This window comes from Eulemur rufifrons, chromosome 21 (assembly GCF_041146395.1).
Source record: "Eulemur rufifrons isolate Redbay chromosome 21, OSU_ERuf_1, whole genome shotgun sequence".
NCBI lineage: Eukaryota > Metazoa > Chordata > Mammalia > Primates > Lemuridae > Eulemur > Eulemur rufifrons.
The window spans coordinates 16,852,295-16,874,090 of NC_091003.1; the positions used below are offsets into that span (position 1 = coordinate 16,852,295).

At 51.3% G+C, this 21,796-nt stretch overlaps 1 protein-coding gene across 3 annotated transcripts; it reads left to right on the forward strand.

Moving 5' to 3' along the window:
• LOC138401831 (SEC14-like protein 4) lies at positions 1-13,405 on the forward strand. 3 transcript variants are annotated; one of them, XM_069497438.1, is made up of 12 exons: positions 1-108; positions 2,981-3,056; positions 7,909-7,952; positions 8,259-8,318; positions 8,406-8,615; positions 10,011-10,106; positions 10,383-10,443; positions 11,411-11,494; positions 11,763-11,869; positions 11,944-12,083; positions 12,179-12,348; positions 13,194-13,405. In XM_069497438.1, the coding sequence occupies exons 1-12, from the start codon at positions 55-57 to the stop codon at positions 13,331-13,333; spliced, it is 1,242 nt and encodes a 413-aa protein (XP_069353539.1). In that variant the 5' UTR covers positions 1-54; the 3' UTR covers positions 13,334-13,405. The 3 variants fall into 3 exon arrangements, with proteins under 3 accessions (XP_069353539.1, XP_069353540.1, XP_069353541.1); XM_069497439.1 differs by having other exon boundaries at positions 8,427-8,615; XM_069497440.1 differs by lacking the exons at positions 8,259-8,318; positions 8,406-8,615.
• Positions 13,406-21,796: the final 8,391 nt, after the last annotated feature.

The window sequence follows — 21,796 nt, forward strand, 5'->3', positions numbered from 1 at the left end:
GCGGGCAGACGCGTCCTGCACACTTGCACCGCGCCCCCTGCGCCTGCGGGCACCATGAGCGGCCGAGTTGGGGACCTGAGCCCCCAGCAGCAGGAGGCGCTGGCCAGGGTGAGGGGCATCGCGAGCTGGGAGGGTTGGGGAGGGTCCAACCCGGCTGGAACCCCAGTTGTACCGACGGGAGCACCAAGCCTGGAGATCGCCTCTGTCCCGCCGGCAGTGCCAGCGCGCAGCACACCGGCCAGGACCCCCTCTCTGGGTGACTCTGGAGCCAAATCCAGACTTCCACCCCTGCCGGCTCCCTACCACCCCGCCCTGGCCTTTCCCCCCGACCCCCCGCTGTGGGGGAGGGTATGGCTCTGCTAGACTGCCAGATCTCGTGCCCAGATTGCAACATTTGTTTGTTTGCTTTTTCTTGGCATCTCGATGACTCCGCCAAGTTTCCCTACCTTAAGTTTTCTATTAAAGGGAAATGGAAGGGCTTTTTGGTGATTGTGACACAGTCCTGCCGACTAGACCTGGAGCGTGGAGGCCACCAGGAAAGCGGAGAATGTCCAGGCCTTAGGTGTCACCGAGCAATGTGACTGTGGATGGCCAGGGATTGGAAACTGTGACTTTGAGGGTGGCAGGAGAGGGTCACAGCCTTGGCTCACACCTGGGGCCTGTGAAACAGCAGCATAAGACTGGTGGGGAATGATTTATTTTGAGGCTCCTGCCCTGGGGAAGGGCTCTCCTGGGAGGAATGAGGACCCGGGGTTGGGGGTGGTGAAGGAGGAGGTCTCCAGATGAAGGAGGGGCCCTCAGGTGAGAGACAGGGGTCCCCAGGTGAAGGAGGGGTCCCCAGTGAAGGAGAGAGGGCCCCAGATGATTGAGAAGTGTCCTTGGTGAAGGAGATGGGGTCCCCTGGTGAGCCCTCTCCTCCCCACTGATGGGGACCTCAGGGAAGCCCCAGGCACTGTGGTCACAGGAGGGAGCTGACACCCGGCCTTTGGGGGTGAATGGCGACAGAAATGCCTGTGGACCAAAGGGCTTTAAAGCAAGTAAAGAGTTTATTCTTATTTTTCCCATTATTTAAAAACAATGAATGCTGATTATTTTTTAAATTGGGGGAAAAGAGAAAAGTAGCAAGAAAGGAAAGAGATGACCCATGGTCTCAGAGGTCTAGACAGCTATACCTAGGATCATTTCCTTCTAGATTCTTCCTGAGCTTAGTTTTGACCACCTCTGGTCACACTGCCAGGTGCTGCTTTCTGCATATGGCGCCATCATGAGTTTTCTCCGCGTTACGTCTGACCTTGCCTGCGCCTGCTCAGTTAGTGGCTTTCCCTTAGATGTGACGTCCATTCCAAGGGTGGTATGGCCCCTGCCCCCATGGTGGAGTCTTCCTGGCCTCGCCACTTCCCCACTCTGTCCCCGGGATAGAGTCTCCACCGCCCTAGCCTTAGTTTCCTCATCTGCAAAGCAGGGTCTTACCTTTGCCCTTCCTGCCTTAGGGCATGTCCTGAGGTTCAAATGAGGGAGCCGGCAACCTGGAGGGGCTGAGGGGTGGAGAGCCATTGCCTCTCAGGGGACCCTGTCCCTCTTCTGCCCTCAAAAAAACTTCCCCCAGAGCCCAGAGGCTGCAGCTGTCTGTGCAAGAACTTCCACTGCGGGTGCTGGTTCAGATGGTTATAGAGGTGCTGTCGCTCATGTTACTTGTTAACACTGGAGATGTGGAAACTGATTATGCATTTTTAATTATGTAAACAATACGTGAATACGCTCTTATTTTAAAGCTAAAGGTGGTTTGGTGAATGGCCTCACATCTGTTTCTTTTTCCTTTTTCTTTCTTTCTTTCTTTTCTTTCTTTTTTTTTTTTTTTGAGACAGGGTCTTGCTTTGTTGCCCAGGCACAGTGGAGTCATCATAGCTCACTGCAACTCCAACTCCCAGGCTTAAGTGATCCTCCTGAGTAGCTGGGACTACAGGTGTGCGCCACCGTGCCCAGCTAATTTTTCTATTTTTTTGTAGAGACAGGGGTCTTGCTATGTTGCCCAGGCTGGACTTGAACTCTTGGGCTCAAGAGATCCTCCCACCTCGGCCTCCCAAAGTGCTGGGATTACAGGCATGAGCCACCACACCTGGCCAGCTCGCATATGTTTCTAATCCCAAATTCTGGTTCACAGATTCACCTCCAAACCCAGCCCTTGCCTTCAGCTCCCGAGTCCCCAGGGAAGTGAGATCTCCTCTCTCTCTCTCTCAGACCTGAGCCCCAAACTCCTAGTGACTTCCCTAAAGTCTGCCAGTAGGAAAAGTCACCCCCCAGTGTGTCAGCCACCTTCCTTTCCCCCAGCACCCCCAGATGTCCTGATGAAGCATCCCTGGCTTCTCTTTCAGCCACTTCCTCTCTGCAGACCTCTGCCTTTGTTTTTTTCCACAAAGTGTCCACTGTCCCGGGCTTTAGGCATTCCACGTTGAATGTGCGCCCACCTTTATCTGACATCTGCTTAGAACCAGGCCTGACACTAAGTGCTTTACATGCATAAACTTCTTTGATCGTGTTTATCATTATCCCCACTTCACAGATAAGGAAACTGAGGCTGAGAGAGAGGTAAAATAGCTTGCCTCCAAATCCAGACCCTTAAGATACAGTAACAGGGACAATGTTCCTAAAACCTCCTGGCTGGCCTGCGTCGGAATCACCCAGGGATCCTTGTAAAAATAGGGATGCCGGAGCCCCACTTGTGGAATGAGAGTCTTGGGGGACAGGGCGCTTCCAAATTTTGAGAAGGACCCAGGTCTTTCTCCTGGAATGGTGGGCTGGAGGGTGCCCCATTCCCAGGTGGCAAAATGGGTCAGGGCAGCTGTTGCTAACCATGTGGTCCCCACCCTGCAAGGTCCCTGGGTAGGGTGATGGCTGATGAGGGTGGGAAGAGTTGGGGACAGGGGTGGTGGCCCCAGGGGTCAAGAGAGCCCCACTGACAATCGGATCCTCCTACCTTCAGTTCCAGGAGAACCTCCGGGACCTGCTGCCCACCTTGCCCAGCACTGACGACTACTTCCTCCTGCGCTGGCTCCGAGGTGAGGCTGGCAGGGGCCGGGGAGGTGGGAGGGAGGGAGGGAAGGAGGGTTTCAGGAGAAGCAGTGGGGGACTTTGCGGGACAGTGTTGCTGAGTGGTAAAGAACATGGGCTCTGGAATCAGACTGCTCTGGGCTAGAATCTGAGCTCCCCTGTGCATAAGTACCGCACGCCCCACCCTCACTGAGGCACCCAATCAGCATAGTGACATTGGAGTTAACACCTCGCATGTCCTCAGGATTTAACTGGCCTGGCCAGGCCTCGGGTCAGATATTGCACCGTCTTCAATATATGTGTTTGGGTCTATCTCCAGTTACCTTGAGGACAGGGCTGTGTAGTCCCCTTAAGGAACCTAAGTGTCCCCGAGGGCACTGAGCAAGTGCCCAGCAAACACTTAAGGAAGTGGATTTAATTAACAGTAGAGAAGGAGTTTCTTCTAGGAATTCCAGCCGCAGTCAAAAATAATAACAACAAAAACCACCCCAGGGCTTAGGGGGAATGAAAATAATTCATGTTTTAGAACTGTTTTTGATTTTCAGAAAATAATTATGCTGTGAGTCAGAGGAAGTCACAGATGTGACTTATGTTTTAGAACTGTTTTCGATTTTCAGAAAAATTTCAAAGGTAGTACAGAAAGTCACGAAGTTTCCCCTGTTATCAACATCATATTTTTATTATGGGGTGTGTTTGTTACAATTAGTGAACCAATCTGGATACATCGTTATTAACCACAGTCCATAGGTTATTTAGATTTCCTTAGTTTTTCTGTTCCAGGATCTCACAGTACATTTAGTCATCTTATCTCCTTAAGCTCCTCTTGGCTGTGGCAGGGGCCGTTTCTATTCTTTTTTTCCTTTTTCCTTTTTTTAAGACAGAGACTCACTCTGTCTCCCGGGCTAGAGTGCAGTGACGTCATCATAGCTCACAGCAACCTCAAACTCCTGGGCTCAAGTGATCTTCCTGCCTCAGCCTCCCAAGTAGCTGGGACTACAAGTGCGCACCACCGCGCCTGGCTAATTTTTCTATTTTGAGTAGAGATGGGGTCTCACTCTTGCTCAGGCTGGTCTCAAACTCCTAAGCTCAAGTGATCCTCTCTCCTTGCTTGGCCTTCCAGAGTGCTAGTACTACAGGCATGAGCCACCTTGGCCTTTTTTTTTTTTTTTTTCTCAAGTGAATATGTCATTGTCCCCAGCCTGGGCTAAGAAGGAGTTGGGACAGTGGATTTCTTGAAGCCCCTTGATATGGCATCAGCCCCTCTCCTCCTTGGAGTCTTTTTGGGTGTAACAAACAGCTTTTGGGTATTACCAAGGGTGTCCTTTATAAAGCAGAGAGATCATGGATAACTTAGGCCGCTGGGTCACAGGAAAGGAAAAGTCTCCAAGATTGGAGGGGGTTGGCCAGTGTCCCGATGCCTCCCACTTTGTGTCGTGGGTGATAGACCCTGCTGACACGGCCCCATCACCTCCAGCACTCCCTGCCTCGCTAGACCCAGATGCAGGCCGAGGGGAGGGTGATCGCTGGGCCAGAGCCTGGCAGGGGCTCATCCCCTCATGCTGAGGGGACTTCCTGACCTTCCTTCTGCGGTCCTTTTCCTCTGTCCCACATCTGTGTCCATCTGTCCCACTCAGATGCCAGTTCCGTGAGGGCAGGGACTGTGCCTGCCTCAGAGCCCGCAGCTTGGCACATAGTAGGTGCTACTAAAAAAAAATCTATTATCATATCTCATCAACAGTGCCCAAATACCATCTATAGAGAACCACACGTTGGTTCTCAACAGAAAAATCTTCTATAAACACCACAGCGATTGTTTAAAAAGCAAATCGAAGCATATTATGAACAATTGTACACTAATAACTTTGAAAATCTAAATGAAATCTGTACATACCTAGAAAAAAATATATAGAAGGCCAAAACCCAGCAAGAAGAAATAGAAAACTTCAACAGACCAATGCATTCTAAAGAAATTAAAATGGTAGTAAAAACCTCCCCTCTCGCAAAACTCAGACTCCAATCACTTTACAGGTAAATTCCTCTAAAGTTTTAAGACCAGTTAATTCCTCTCTCATACAAATTATTTAAGTTGCTTTAGAATATATGAAAGAGTGAAAGTTACTTTATGAGGCTTGGTTAAGTTTGATTCCAAAGCTAGATCAGGACAATAAAAAAAAAAAAAGAAAGAAAGAAAGTTCTAGTCTTGTTCTACTTATTAATGTAAGTATAAAGACGTTTAAATAAATATTACATAATAGCATCCAATGAGGTATTAAAATTATGCAGCATGATCAAGGAGAATTAATCTTAGGTGTGCAAGAACAGTTCAACATCAAAATATCTATCAGTGATGTAGAAAACATTAATAGAGTTACAAAGAAAAAATTATGTGACTATCTCAATTCATGCAGAAAAAGCATTTGAAAAGGTTCAAATCTTATTTATAAGGCAGAACAGAAGTCTTACCAATCTAGGAATAAAAGGGAATTTCGTTGACTTGGTAATGATTATATAGCAAACATGCTCTAACAAATTTAATGCTTAAGGTGAAATTTTAGATGTATTTTCTTTAAGATCAGGAACAAAGAAAGGATGATGACATCAATCAATATTTACTGTTTAAACAGAACTGGTGGCTGGGCATGGTGGCTCATGCCTGTAATCCTAGCACTCTGGAAGGCTGAGGTACGAGGATCACTCGAGGTCAGGAGTTCGAGACTAGCCTGAGCAAGAGCGAGACCCCATCTCTACTAAAAATAGAAAGAAATTAGCTGGGCAACTAAAAATATATAGAAAAAATTAGCCGGGCATGGTGGCGCATGCCTGTAGTCCCAGCTATTTGGGAGGCTGAGGCAGCAGGATCACTGGATCCCAGGAGTTTGAGGTTGCTGTGAGCTAGGCCGACGCCACGGCACTCTAGCCCAGGCAACAGAGCGAGATTCTGTCTCCAAATAAATAAATAAATAAATAAACATAGAAATGGAGACCTTTGCCAATGTTATAAGGAAGAAAAAAATAGTCTTTGATGTAAGGACTAGAAGAAAAGAGTTAAAATATCTGCAGATAAATTGCTCATCTCCCTTGAAAACCAACAGGATCGGCAGAAAAGCTCCAGAACTCAAGAGAAAGTTCAGCAATAATGCCAGATATAAAAATCAATAGCATTCCTCTATGCACAGAGATATCCAACTGCAAACTATAAAAATCAGTTGCCGTTCAACATAGCAAAAAAGCCCCTAAAATATCCAGGAATTTAACCTAGAACACACAAGATCTGTACAGCAAAAACCTTAAAATCCCTGAAGTATATAGAACTGTACCATTTGCTAGCCTCTAGCCACATATAACTATTAAAATTAAATTAAATTAACACTTCAGGTCCTTAGTCCCACTTGTCACATTTCAATGGCTCTGTAGCCACAGGCAGCTAGTGGCTGCCAAATTGAGCTGCTCAGGTGTAAGACATTTCCACCATCACAGAAAGTTCTCTTGGACAGCGTTGACCCCAAAAGTTCTGTTAAACAGTGTTAATGAGGAAGATGATTTGAATAAGTATGTAGCCCAGAACAAGGATCAGGCAGGTGAACTTGATGGCTCGAATTCAAATATTTGCGGGGTTGCCACATTGACAAATGATTACATATATTTGTTTGACCTCTGATGATGAGGCTGGAATCATTGTGGGGCGGATTTATGCTCAGTCAAAGCGGCTAAGGAATGAAGTGAGCTGCCTACTGAGGTAGTGAACTCCCCATCACGGGAGATAATCAAGGCTGTGCTGGTGGCCTCCGTAGTTATTTCTGGAGGTTTATGATCAGAGCAGGGGGGTCTGGAGAGCATCTCAGGCCCCTTGCATTTGAAAATCTCTGAGCCTGCATCTCGTTGCAACTCCATCAATGCCAAATTCCATAGCATTTCCAAAATAGAGCATTATGTTTTCAATTAAAGTGTATCTATTTCTTCAAAATAAGTAATCACAACAATAGCTACCATTTATTGAGAACTTACTCTGAGCCACGTACTGTGCCAAGCCCTTTACAGACTTTTTTTTCATGTCCTTCTTTGAATAACTGGAAAAAGATATTGTTCTCATGTAACAGATTAAAATAAACTAAGGCTCTGAGAAGGTAAGTAACTTGCTCAAGGTTGCACAGGAAATAAAAGGACAAAACTAGAATTCAAGCTCAAGTTCGTCTGATTCAAAAATCCTATGCTTCTCACTTCTCACTACCCCTAACACTGTGGGGGGGGGAGTCTCTGCTTGCTGGGTGGGGGGGACATCAAATATTATGGGCTAGATCAGCCTCTAGAATGAACAGTTTAAAAAGGACTGGAAAGTTGAAATCGAGGGTTCTCCAAACTTCTCCAAAGTTTCCTAGAGGATTAAAGATCTTTGCTTTGAAAAAAAAGCATTTCCAGGCCAGTAGCAGTGGCTCACACCTATGATCCTAACACTCTGGGAGGCTGAGGCGGAGGATAGCTTGAGGTCAGGGTTCGAGACCAGCCTGAGCAAGAATGAGACCCCCTCATCTCTACTGAAAATAGAAAAAATTAGGTGGGCATGGTGGCACATGCCCATAGTCCTAGCTACTTGGGAGGCTGAGGCAGGAGGATCACAGGATCCCAGGAGTTTGAAGTTGCTGTGAGCTATGATAACACCACTGCACTCCAGCCCAGGCAACAGAGTGAGACCATGTCTCAAAAAACAAGAAAAACCCTCCGTGTGTTCCAGACCCTCTGTGTGTTCTTGGAGTGTCAGGAGGAACAGTCTGGGGACACCCTCATTATGTCCCTCACAAGCTTTCAGGGAATGGCTCATTCTAGATCCAGCCTTGAGTCTCTTCTCACCTCATCTTCTTGCAGCTCGGAACTTTGACCTGCAGAAATCCGAGAACATGCTCCGGCAGGTGAGGCTCCGTTAGCCTTGGTGTCCCACGCACCGCGCCCCGGGGATTAGGACAAAGAGCGGGGACTCTCGCCCCGTCCCATTCTCATGTTTCTTCTTCCTTCCTCCTTGGATCCTTTCTGCATCAGACCCAGGTCCCCCCAGCCCTCCTCCTGTCCCCATCCCCCGGGCTGTGCTGGTGGAGCCTCGGTATGCTCTGGCAGGATCTTGGCCACTGTGGGCAGAGGGACCTGGCCTGGTGTCCCCAGGTGCTCCACAGAGGCCTTGGAGACAGGCAGAGTCTTTAGCTCCCGCCGTGTCCCTGCAGCACGTGGAGTTCCGGAAGCAACAAGACCTGGACAACATCCTGTCGTGGCAGCCACTGGAGGTGAGCCCCATGCAGCATCCCCCAGGCCACCTGATGCCCTCCCCCACCTCCCCCGTCACCCCTATGTCCAGCCCCCTGATGGAGCAGGGACCTTACCCACATGCCCAGGTGATCCAGCTGTACGACTCGGGTGGCCTGTGCGGCTACGACTATGAAGGCTGCCCCGTGTGGTTCGACGTCATCGGGGCCCTTGACCCCAAGGGTCTCCTCCTGTCAGCCTCCAAGCAGGAGCTGATCCGGAAGCGCATCAGGGTCTGCGAGCTGCTGTTGCGTGAGTGTGCGCTGCAGAGTGAGAAGGTGGGCACCTGGGGAGGGGTGCACGGTGGACCTGGTCCGCCTAAAGGGTGACGCCTTATGACCCCCCACCTCTCCCGAGCCCTCAGCGCTCAGAGCTCTGGGGGAACATGGGCTTCTCCCATCGTTGCTCATCCACGAGCATCTAGCATATGCGTGACACTGCTGGCACGAGTGAAGGGCCACCAAAGCCTCTACGTGGGACACTGACCTGGGTGCAGCTCTGTTCCCCTGGAACCCTGGGAAAGGTGGGCAGCCAGCTTTGCTTCTGGAAGAGATGTCCCCTCAGCGTAAGCTGCATAACTATAACACCTGATGCACGGCCCCGAAGGCAGCGACCCTGGAAACTGCGCACGTCCCTTGTGGGACCCTGCAAAATATATTGAGTCCTATGGGGCATGGGGCTTCTAAGCCACGAAGGACTCCGTGTCCACCTTTGCAGATCTCATGTCCTTGTCCCTGAGCTGTCCACTGACCCTCTGTGTCCTTCAGAGTGAATCTAGCGCCAAGTGTACCCTTGTGGGTTTTGTCAGTCTAAGCTTCTAGATGCACTTAGGAGGAAGACCCCCCTGGTTGGGGCTGGTATGTCACTGTGGCACGATCAGACTCCACGTGACGACAGTGGGGCCCGCATCACCAACCCCTCCTATGAGGCTAGACACAAAATAGTCCCTCCACAGAGACCCGTGGCAGGACTCTGTGAATGCGTGAATTGCAAAGCACCGTTTTCAGCGGCAGGTTTGAAAAGATGCACGTCTCTCAAACAAGGAAGCTGATGTTGTTGGGTTGACACAGTTTCTTCCACTTCCTGGATGTTCCTGATTGGAGCTGATGATGATGGTGATAATGACACTAATACTATCTGCTAGCATCTCTCAGGGACCTGCCACGTGCCAGGCGCTGGGCTGTTTGTGCATTATCTCATTGGATTCTCACAGCAATTCTATCAGGACGTGAAATTCTCTGGTATTAATGTTATTTTGCAGAGGAAGAACCTAAGGGTTAGAGGGGTTAAAAACCGGCCCGAGGCCATGCAGCCTGCCAGCAGCGTAGCTCTGGCTTGGACACAGCCATGGGACCACAGAACACCGGCTGACGTAGTCTGTTATTGTACATGGAGATGCCCAGTGCGTAATGAATGGCGTCTTTAATTCTATGGTTAACTTACTCCAGCCAGTGGTGTTGAGCAACATGTGATAACAACATGAATCAGACTGGGACAGGGCTTGGATGTGGCATCTTCTCAGAACCTGGATGGCTCCATCTGTTTGGAAGACACTGTGGGCTGCCAGCGGGGATAGGGTGGCAGAGCAGCGGGGACAAGTGCCTGAGTCTCCCTGGCTAAGGTCTCCCAGCTGGAGCATGGCCTGACAAACGTACCTGCTCTGTCCTGTGCAGCTGGGCAGGAAGATCGAGATGGTGCTGATGGTGTTTGACGTGGAGGGGCTGGGCCTGAGACACCTGTGGAAGCCGGCTGTGGAGGTCTACCAGCAGGTAAGGCGGGCAGCTGGCTTGACACTGGAGCAGCTGCTGCCCACGCCAGCCTGGGAACCTCGGTCCGTGGAGGAGCAGGGGTGCCAGCTAGTGACACTAGCCCGGGGTCCTCCCTCCAAGGAGGAAGAAGAACACAGAGGAGGAAGCGCATGCTCACAGGGAAGGCGACATGGGCTGGGGACGAGCCTGTTGTCTCAGGAGCATCAGAGGCCACAGAGACCCAGGGGTAAGGGATGCTAGAACGTGGCCTTGACCAGACTCATCTTGACTCCACAGTTTTTTGCCATACTGGAAGCAAATTATCCTGAGATGCTGAAGAATTTAATTATTGTTCGAGGTGAGCCCATGACCGGGATGGGGAGGGCAGGGACAGCAGGGACACCGTTGAGTTCAGGGCTTCTCAAATCACCCTTTGTGAAGAACCAGTTTTTTGTTTATTTGGTTTCTGTTTTCGATCTGTAGTTCCAGTCCTTCACAGACAGATGCTTTTGTAATATACAAAGGCGTGGCTGGTATGTTGCAGCAATATCAACTAAGTTATAAGTTTCTAAATGTTTGCTGTTATTTCTTTTCTTATTTCAACATGGACTGGTAACACACTGTCCGTGGACCACGCTGGTTGATGGACACACTTTGAGTGGGGCTGGCCCCTGTCCGAGATGGCCTGTGTAGTGAGGGGGTACACCATGTGTGCTCTGGAATCAGGTGATCTGGGTTCAAATTTAGCCAACTCTATGACTTAGAGCAAGTCGATTGAACCTCATTGAGCCTCAGTTTTCCCACTCTGTAAAATGGGGCTCCAAGGGCACCATCCCCACAAGATAGCTGTGAGATAGTCTGCGGAAAAGACACAGAGCCTGGCCCACAGACAGTGCTCAGTGTGTGGGGGTGATTCAGGGTGAGACAGGAGGTCGACTGTAGTCACCTCATCTGCTTGCACCCAAGAGGATTCCAGGGTAACCTGGGAAAACCTTGAGTGTGGAAAGGAAGAGTTACCACTGGGAAACCAATTTGCTGACGATGGTGCCAGCTTGTGCCCAAGACCTTACAACTGGGTTGGGCGAGGCAGCTGTTATTGAGAGCCAGGCACTGTGCCCCGTGCTGCACATACATTATTTAATCTCCATTTTACAGTTAATAGCACTAAGACTCAGAGAGGGTAAGTAATTAGCTGAAGGTCACACAGGAGGGAATGGCAGAATCCATATCTGTCCAACTCCTGTCCAGAACGTGCCCTTGGCCGTGGCCTTATATTCCCGAGTCCTCTCTTATCTAGCTCCCCAAGGGACTTTCATGTGTTTCAGCCTCCAGACTGTTCCCCGTGGCCTTCAACTTGGTCAAGACCTTCATGAGTGAGGAGACACGCAGGAAGATAGTGATTCTGGGAAGTGAGTGATTTGGCTTCCTGGCTGTGCCCCTGTCTGCATCTGCCTGGGAAGCAGAGGTCAATGCTAAAAGCCCCTTTCTCCCTGGCTCGTCCTCTTGACTCAGGCCCTGACCCTGGCCCGACCTGAGTCAGCCACTGCATGCACAGGCGAGGCCTGGGGTCCTAGACCATGTCCTGGGACATATCAGGTCCCCTCACTGGGCTCAGCCCCGCTGCCCTCTGTTGAGTCTCCTGAGCCCCCTCGGAGCCCCCCTCCTGCCCCCACACAGACAACTGGAAGCAGGAACTGACCAAGTTCATCAGCCCCGACCAGCTGCCCGTGGATTTTGGGGGGACCATGACAGACCCCGACGGCAACCCCAAGTGCTTGACCAAGGTACAGGGAGCCCAGAGGTGGGGAGGAGGGGAGACAGCGTGGTCTGGGGCCCACTCACCCACCCTTGTCCACAGATCAACTACGGGGGCGAGGTGCCCAAGACCTACTACCGGCGCAACCAGGTGAGGGCGCAGTACGAGCACACAAAGTCCGTGGGCCGCGGCTCCTCCCTGCAGGTGGAGAATGAGATCCTGTTCCCAGGCTGTGTGCTCAGGTAGGGACGGTGGCCACTCTGCACCTGGGCACGGCTGGGAGGGGCTCCAGCGCCCAGGCAGGTGGTCGTCACTGGGGCTCTGTCGTCCATTGCAGGTGGCAGTTCGCATCAGATGGTGGGGACATCGGCTTTGGGGTTTTCCTGAAGACCAGGATGGAGGAGCGGCAGCGGGCAGGGGAGATGACGGAGGTGCTGCCCAGCCAGCACTACAACGCCCACCTGGTGCCCGAGGACGGGAGCCTCACCTGCCTCAAGACCGGTGTTTGTAAGAGCTGCGGGGTTCGCTGGAGTTGTTTTCCTCCTCGTGGTGGAGAAATGATCTGACCGTCTCTGGCCAGTGTACCCCCTGTTTGCCTTCTATTTCCAGCTCTCAGGAAGGGCGTGGGGACTGTGTAAGCTCCTCCACGCCATGGGCTCCAGTGGAGCTGTCTTCTGGGGTCAGGGAGCGGATGAGTGGCCCCTACACGTGGGTACAAGGGCAGAGACTCATTGTGGAGGAAGAGCCGGGGTTCAGAGCCCAGGGCCTTGGGGTCATCTGAGAAGTCCCCACACCAGGCTTGTCAGGCAAAGAGGCAGGTACGTAAGCAGCCATGGGCTCCCGTGTGGCAAGGGAGAGTTAGGAGAGTGGAGACGGAGACATCTGCACGACTCCCCAAGTCCCAGAGTTCACGACAGACCTTGGTATTGAGGGAAATGCCTTCTGCGAGATGGAAAAGCAGCTTCCATAGCTCTGCTCTTTCCCCTGGGGGAAGCAGGGCTCCTCCCTGGGCTGGGACATCAGGATAAGAGAAAGCCAGTCCCTCCCCTCGTTGCTCCGTGATCACTGGAAAGTCACATCATCTCTCTAAGCCTGTTTCCTCCTCTATAAAATGGAGGTGACAATACCTTCCACATGGGGCCGCTTCAAGGATTCAGGAAGCCGTGACTGTCTGTGGTGGTATGTCCGGTGCACAGAAGGGGCGTGTGCATGCTGGCGGTTGTCATTCCTTTACGTAGCATGAGCATCGCCCAAGGAGATTGTCATAAGCCACGGGCTTAGGTGTCAGCAGGACACCAGGAGTGCAGACGTGCCGGGCCGTGCTCTGCCTGACCACCTCTCTGTCGTTGCAGATGTCCTGCGCTTCGATAACACCTACAGCCTGGTGCACGCCAAGAAGGTCAGCTACACTGTGGAGGTGCTGCTCCCCGACAAGGCCTCCCAGGAGAAGCTGCAGGGTCTCGAGGCAACAAGACCCTCCCCAGAGCAATGAAGACCCTGGACGCAGCCTCTGCGCCTCTCCAAACCCTTTGCACCCTCCCCGGGCCCCTGCCGTGCAAGCAGGGTGGTGCTGAAGGTGTCCACAGAGAGCCACCTACTCTGTGTCACATCTCAGAAGGGGAACAACCAAAGCCTAGGCCACCCTGAAGATTCAGAGAATGGGAGTGACAATGAGAACCCTGAGGAAGGGTCTTGCCTGCAGAAGCTGCCCTCGCGTCCCTCCCGACGAGATCCACCCACTCCGGGACTCACCTATGCCCGGTGTCCCAGCCTGGGGCTGTGTGCACAGGCCCTGGGCCCTGCAGGGAGCACAGTGTCAGGCCTCGAGAGCAGAGAAGCCCTGTTTTCTGCAGGTGGGAGGCCAGCGGGGATGGGCAGGGGAGACGGGGCAGGGGTGAGGGTCCCAGTTCCTGCAAAGCTTCCAGGTCCACTTGAGCTTCTTGTTCTGCCTTTGGAGGGAAAATCAGAAATGGAGAAGTGGGACCCCCCCCAGGATTTGGCTGTGTGGGTTGACTCCAGGGGACAATGAAGCCATCAGCCAGAGCCTGGGAGCCCAGACTGTGCTGCCCTGCCCCCTCCCTACCCTGCCCCCTGTCCCCTGACTGGGCCAGGCCAGCAGCCACCAGTATCTCAGAAGACCTGGGCCCACGGCTCGGCTCGGGATCGTTGCTCCTGCTGTTTGTCCTTCTGGGCTCCCCGTCCTACAGGGCAAAAGAGTACTGTCCCCCCAGTGATGGCCCTGAGGGTGAAGGGTCAACCCAGTGTCCCTGTAAAAGGGGTCTCTGTTGCTTTGCAGTAACATTCCCGATGCCAAGCCCCTCCCAGAGACCAGTAGCCTCAGCAAACGCCCGGCCCCTTTCCTGCCCTCGGATTCTGTGGTTTCATTTTCTCCAATTAGTAGGGGCTTTCTCAATTACCCAGGACCTATTTTAGGTGAGAAAATGATGAGGCTTGAGAAGGTGGGGGTCTTCAGGTGAGCACTGTGGGGTCCTTGGGGCCCCCAGCCCCTACAGCTGGGGCAGCTGCGCCATTCATGGGTGTGCATGCGTCTGAACAGGGGCCCCACTGCTATGAAAGGCAAACTAACTAAACTAAACTAAACTAAATTCCTAGAGCCAGTGCCATGAGGCAAGTGACAAGGGGGTCGGGTGCAGGCACCAGCGACGGAATCCTAGAGTTGGTGGAGCACGCCTAGTGGCATAGTGGTTACACGGCGAGTGGGAGTGGGCCGAGTTCAGCAGTCACCTGCGGAGGTGAGAGCAGGACCTCCCACCAGGCAAGGCGGGCGGGGCACACTGGGAGCTCTGCCGGGGATCTGTCCTCAGCAACCCCATCCCTAACTCTTAACACTGTCACTTTAAAAACCAAAAAAGGGAAATCACCCAGAGTGGGCGCTGGTTTGCCCAAAGTTTGTTTCTCCATCTATTCTTTTGTTTAGTGGGTATCTGCCCAGCACCAGGCCCTGCAGGCCCTGGGGACACGGAGGCACTGGCCCCATGGTAGGAGGCGGAAGTGGCTCTGACGATCAGTTAGCGAGTGGGGGTGTCGTCACCGTGCGTGCTTGAGGGGGCAGAAGCTGAATTCTGGGGGAGCGCCCAGCAAAGAAACATGACGGGGGGCAGATGAGCTTTGCCCAAGACAGTGACACTGAAGGGAGAGTGGACTGGATGTGGGGGTGACCGGGCGCGGGCGAGCCTTGCAGACTGAGGAAGGGGGTGTGGGTGGCCAGGGGACTCAGGGGTGTCTGAGGGAGCCGGAGGGGCTCTCCTGGCCTTGAGCAACACTGGCAACATTTGCTGTTTCTTCATGAACAACTGTGTGCACACGAGGTAGCTGTTAATAAAACTACTGTATCATTCAGGTTACGGAACAGCCTTCTTGCTTGTCAGTAAAGAGTGGCAAAAATCTTGGCCGGAGGCCACAGATGAAAACTCTTGGTCAAAAATTAAGTGTTTGGAAACACCCAGGCCTCACCTGTCCAGGGCATGGGGGCAGCACCTACCCTTCCCAGCCCACCTCCTCGCTGAGGGTCCCGCAACCTTCAGGGTGTGGCAGGCGGAGATCAGGTGGGACCCGTGGCGTGTTCTGATGGCCATTGGAAAGGTGTCCCTGCCCCAGCCCAGCTCACCTCCCAAGGAGCCCGGCCAGAGGGCATGTCACTGCGAGACAGTCTTGGGTACCCAGAGCAGGGCTTCACCCGAGCTCCATGGGACAGCACTCTACGGACCCAGGCTCACATCTTTATAGTATGTGACATGACAAGTCACTTCCTGCCCTGAACCTCACTCTTGTCACCTGTAAACTGGGGGCAATGCTTCCTGCCTCAGCTTGGGTCTGGCACCCAGCAGGCGTTGGGGAGGGTGGCGCTGGCTGGCACCGTCACTTCCCACTGAGAGGCACAAATGTCTGAGCAGCTTTCTGCAGTCCCTGGGCCTTCCCTCCACCCCAGGAATCCAGCACCTCACTCTGTTCCACCGTGTGCCCCCTGCCCCATGCTGGCACCCTCTTCCCCTCCACCCCCCTCAAAGACTGAGCGCTGCTGGCAGCTGAGCTGGGTGCTGGCTCCAGCTCCTCCGTTGGATACCGAGGCTTCGTGGGCTGTGAAGTGGGGCTACAACCTGTCTGCGTCAGGGTTTAATGTAAAAGAGCTGTGCAAACTGTAGAGTGAGGCCACAAAAATCAATTGCATTTGTCAACACTAACAAAATAAACACTCTGAAAGGAAAATTAAGAAACTAATTCCATTTACAATAGCATCAAAAAATAAAAATACTTAGGAGTAAACTTAACCAAGGTTGCAAAAGACTTGCACACTAAAAACTAAAAAACACTGCTGAAAGAAATTAAAGAAGACATACATCAATGGAAAGATATCTCATGCTCATGGACTGGAAGACTCATGACAAGTTGGCAATGCTTTCTTAGAATGACACCCAAAGCCCAAACAACAAAAGAAAAAGTAGCTAGTTGGACTTCATCAAAATTGAAAACTTCGGTGTATCAAAGGACACTAAAGAAACTGAAAAGACAACACAGAGAATAGAAGAAAACATTGGCATTTAATATACCTAAGGGATTAATATTCAGAATGTATAAAGAACTCTTACAAGTCATCAGTGAAAATACTAATAGCCCAATTTAACAATGGGTAAAGACACTTTTGGAGTTTGAATAGACTTTTCTCCATAGAAGATACACAAATGGCCAGTAAGCACACGAAAAGATGCAACATGATTAGTCATTAGATAAATGCAATTGAAAACCACAATGAGGCCAGGCGCGGTGGCTCATGCCTGTAATCCTAGCACTCTGGGAGGCCGAAGTGGGCGCATCATTTGAGCTCAGGAGTTCGAGACCAGCCTGAGCAAGAGCGAGACCCCATCTCTACTAAAAATAGAAAGAAATTATCTGGACAGCTAAAAATAAATATAGAAAAAATTAGCCGGGCATGGTGGTGCATGCCTGTAGTCCCAGCTACTCGGGAGGCTGAGACAGGAGGATCCCTTGAGCTCAGGAGTTTGAGGTTGCTGTGAGCTAGGCTGAAGCCACGGCACTCACTCTAGCCTGGGCAACAGAGTGAGACTCTGTCTCAAAAAAAAAAAAAGAAAAAAAAAAGAAAACCACAATGAGCTACCACTTGACGGTCACTAGGATGGCTATCGTAATAAAAAAGGAAGGAAGGAGGAAGGAAGGAAGGAGGGAAGAAAATGGAAAATAACAATGGCAAAGATGTGAAGAAATTGGAACCCTCATACATTGCTAGTGGGATGGTAAAATAGTGCAGCCACTTTGGAAAACAGTTTGGCAGTTCCTTAAAAGGTTAAACATAGAATTCTACTCCTAAGAATATAACCAAGAATATTGAAAATGTACGTTCCCACAAAAACTTGTACAAAAAAATGTTCATAGCAGTATTATTCATAATAGCCAAAAAAGTGGAAACAACCCAAATGTCCCTCAATGGATGAATAGATAAACCAAATGCGGCATTGCCGTATAATGGAATATTACGCAGCCGTGAAAAGGAACGAAGCCCTGACATACACTACAACATGGTTGAACCTTGAAGACGTCATGCTAAGTGAAAGACGCCAGACACAAAAGACCACATACTGTATGATTCCGTTCATATGAAATGTCCAGAATGGGGACAAATATACAGATAGAAAGTAGATTCGTGGTTGCCAGGGGCTAAAGCAAGGCATGGAGGATGACTACTAACAGGTATGAGGGTGACGTAGGTGTTCTGTGATTAGATAGTGGTGACGGTTGCAAAACTAAACACCACTGACTTACACACTTTTTTAAAAAACAGAAGGCAATTTCTTTTTTAAAAATTGTTATTATTTTTTTAGACACAGGGTCCTATTCTGTTGCCCAGGCTGGAGTGCAGTGGCATCATCATAGGTCACTGCAGCCTTGAATTCCTGGGAAGAGTTTGTTACACTGAAGTCGACTAAAATCACATGAAGTTGAAAGTTCATTCCTCAGTTGCACTAACCACGTTTCCAGGGCTCAGTCACCGCATGTGGCTCGTGGTGACCGTATTATCCGTGCAGAGAGAGCACCTGCAGCTATTGGACAGCACTGCTCTGGAGATCTAAACCGGCTTGACAAGCCACAGCCTGAGCTGTGATGGGCTGACCCCTGTCTCCCTGGCAAGGGGAGGGGGTGAAGGAGGGCTGGTGAGGCCCCAGCTGGGCCTGTTATTTGAGACCCTCCCTCCCCAGATGGCTTAGCCTGGGCAGGACATGTGTCCTCCTGACCCCATTGGCTCCCTTGCTGCACCGAGTGGCTATTAGCTCCTGTCACCACCCAAACCCAGGGTCCCTGCTGCCTGGGTCTCCTTCTACCCCCAGTGCCCTTTCCCTCAGGCTATGTTGGAGCAAGTACCACTTCTGCAGCCACCCCCCACACTGTTGTCTGTTACTGATTTTTTTTTTACATAAAAAGATAATAAAACCCAGTACCTTCTATTAAAAATGATGAAGGACCAGGCATGGGGGTTCACGCCTGTAATCCCAGCACTCTGGGAGGCCGAGGTGGGAGGATCACTTGAGGCCAGGAGTTCAAGTTTGCGGTGAGCAATGATTGTGCCACTGCACTCCAGCCTGGCCAAAAAAGTGAGACCCTATCTCAAAAAAAAAAAAAAGAAAAGAAAAGAAAAGAAAAAGATGAATTTACGGTATGTGAATTATATATATCACCCTTAAACAAACAAACAAAAATTTATTTAAAAAGATGATGAAACCACCCAAGGGTAAAGGATGGAAGGTGGACTATCGCAGGGTGCCGGGGCTCTGACGAGGTGTGCCTCAGTTTCATTTCTGGGTGCGGTGGATCACGCATGTAAGGCCCCCCACCTCACATTTCTGTGGTCTGAACACTCACCTCTTCCCAGCAATGCTGGCCCCACGGTGAGGCTCCTGCACAGCTGGGGTCCCCTCTGTACCTGCCCAACTTGTTCTGGCAGGATCTATCCTGGGGAAGCAGGACAAAAATGTGCTGGGGATGGACCGTAGGAGCAACTCTTTCACGTTTCCTAGCAACCGCCTGGAAGGAGGGGTTGCAAGGTGAGGCGCCCCTGGTTGTTTGTTTAGGCTGTGGTTGTTATCATGGGCCCCTGAGAGCTTAGCAAATGAGGATCTAAACACAACAGGGCAGCTTTGCCTGGAGACAGTGTGCTCTGCAGGGGGGAGGGGTGGGGCTGGGTCTTCTGCCTTTGTTTCAAGGCAGAGAAAATGAATCCTCCTGCTCTCAAGACACCCTGCAACCCGAAGGAGTTGGATCCAGGCTTCCACACAATGATAATTTAGATAATTTAGACACTTACTATGTTCCAGGCACAGCGTTAAGCTCTCCAAGGGAAGGCGGGCCCAGGCTATGATTCCAGTGCAGGTTCCAGACTCAGACAGGCTTGGGCTCAAGTTCTGTCTCCCCATTTACTGGCTGTGTGACCTCAGAAAAGTTTCTTGATCTCTCTGAACTTCTATTTATTTCCTTCTTTCCTCCCTTCCTTCTTTCCTTCTTTCTTTCTTTCGTCTCACTACGTTGCCCAGGCTGGAGTGCAGTGACTATTCACAGGCACGATTATAGCTCACCGCAGCCTCCAAGTACTGGCCTCAAGTGATCCTCCGGTCTCAGCCTCCAGAGTAACTGCGACTACAGGTGCGTTCCACCATGCCCAGCTCTGAACTGCCATTTCTTAAGCTGTAAAATGGGGCACCCATACCTCCTTCCAAAAGGTTTGATAATGATGTAAAGCTCTCAGCTCAGCAAACAGCGAACTGTAAGCTCCACGCAGGCGGGTGCCCGATCCCTGTTGTTTACTGTAACATCTCCCCACTCTACCTGTTTCTCGCCCTCCCACCTCCACACCTTTGCCCAGGTCATCCTCTCCACCTGGGATGCCCCTTTCTCTCCTCCACTCCCACCTAATTAAAATCCTTCCTTTCTTCAAGGCCTGGCTCAGATGCCACCTGCGTCACATTAGGGTGACTTCTGTGCCTGGATCCTCTCCTGGTCCTCTCCCTAATTAGCGTAGGAGCACCTAGATCTGAGACCGTGGGACAGCCCATCAGTGCAACAGCAAGCAAAGTGGCTAATTACGTGGGCTTAAACCTGGGTAAGTTACTTAACTTCTCCATACCTCAGTTTGCTTATCTGTATAATGGTACCTACCCTACAGTGATGTTCTGAGGTTTAAATGAAGAAATGAACTCAGAATGAGGCCCTGCATGTAATAAGCCTTCAATAAATGGAGTTGACCTATGTTGTCCAATATGGTAGCTATAAGCCACATGGGACAATTTAAAGTAGAATTAATCAAAACTTGATTCAATTAAAGCTTCAGTTCCTCAGTCACACTAACCATGTTTCACATGGACTATTGGCTACCAAATATGTCTAATAGGACAGCCCAGATACACAAAACGTCCATCATCACAGAAAGTCCTATTGGATGCTGCTGTAGACAATGAGGAGAGGTGCACACAGTAGGGTGCTCTGCACATTCGTGGCCAGGAAAAGTGCCTGGGGATGTGTCTGAAGGCTCATAGCTCCCGGGAGGACCCCCACCCCTCCTCCTGGCCCTCCCTGCTCAGTTTCTGATGCCCCCAGAAGTAACTGAGTCACCTCCGTTGGAGGGATTAGAGTGCGACGAGAGACTGGTGAGAAATGGGCAGGATTAGCGGCTAATGAGAGGGCAGCCGAGGAACCCGATCTCTGAAGCCACCAGCCTGGCGGGAAGTGGGTGTAGACAGCAGCCAGGGCTTTGTAGACATTGAGGCTGGCGGTGAGGTGGGGCAGGGCTGGCCTGCGGAGAGTTACCTAACTGCTCCTGAGTACACACAGCAGGTGCCCCAGACAGAGGGAAATGGCCAGAGATGGCCCCTCCTTCTCCTTCTGGCTCCAACTCTAGCAGGAGCCCAGAGCAGGAAAGATGCCAGGCGGGAAGATGTCTGGTACTGACTCGCATCGGCTGGTCTAAAGAGCCCCTGAGATGGCCCAAAATAGAGGCCCTTGATAGCCCAGGGTTGGGGACCCAGGATGCACTAGGGGTAGGGGACCTGGAAGAGTTCTAGGCTGGCCCTGCCATTGGGTTCAAAGCTAGCCTAGCTGTAGTTTCATCCCATGAAGACCCCCTTGAGGCCAAGAACATGTGGCCACGTGGTCATGCTGCAGTCTTGAGCTCATGGTTTTGGTATAGACCATCACTGATGATGGGGTCACTCCCTTCCTGGAGCTTCTGAGACACACATAGCCCTCGACAGCCTCTATGTCTCATCAGATCTTCCCAGGAGGGCAGGGCAAGTCTTGAGAGCCCCATTTTATAAACAAGGCAAGTGACACTCAGAGGCGCCATCTTGAAAAGGAGGTTTTATAGAGTGGAGAGCAGGGCCGGACCTCGCAGGCACATCAAATGCATGACAGAAATCAAAGGACAGAGTAACCTTCTGGGCTTCCCCCATCACCCCCACGTAGGGATGAACTGCTAAGTCCTTCCGGGTGGATGCCCCTCCCTGACCAGGTGTGTAAAGTCCCAGGAAACACCCTCACCACCCAAGGCCATCAACCTGCCCTATCTCTCCCTAGGGGTGCTGTCCCTAACTGGAGGTCCAGGGGACAAGACTCCCTGAACAAAGCCACTCATTGTCCTCATGACTCCAGTGACAGGAGGAGAGAACAGCAGGGTGGGGGGTGGCGCTCAGCCTTCTTCCATGTTGAGTCCTCAGGGCCAGCTCCGTGGGAGGGGATTTGAAAGATGGCAGGAAACAAAGCGTCAGCCCCATGGAAAACACAAACCTTCTCCAAGGACACCCTTTGAGTTCCATTTTCTGTCCTCTTCTTGACTGTGGATGTTGGTTACCAAAGAAGGATGTGAGCCCCCCCACCCCTTCCCTCAACAAAGTGAAGTAACTGTTTGCTAGACTGACCCAGCCTCAGACTCCTGCCC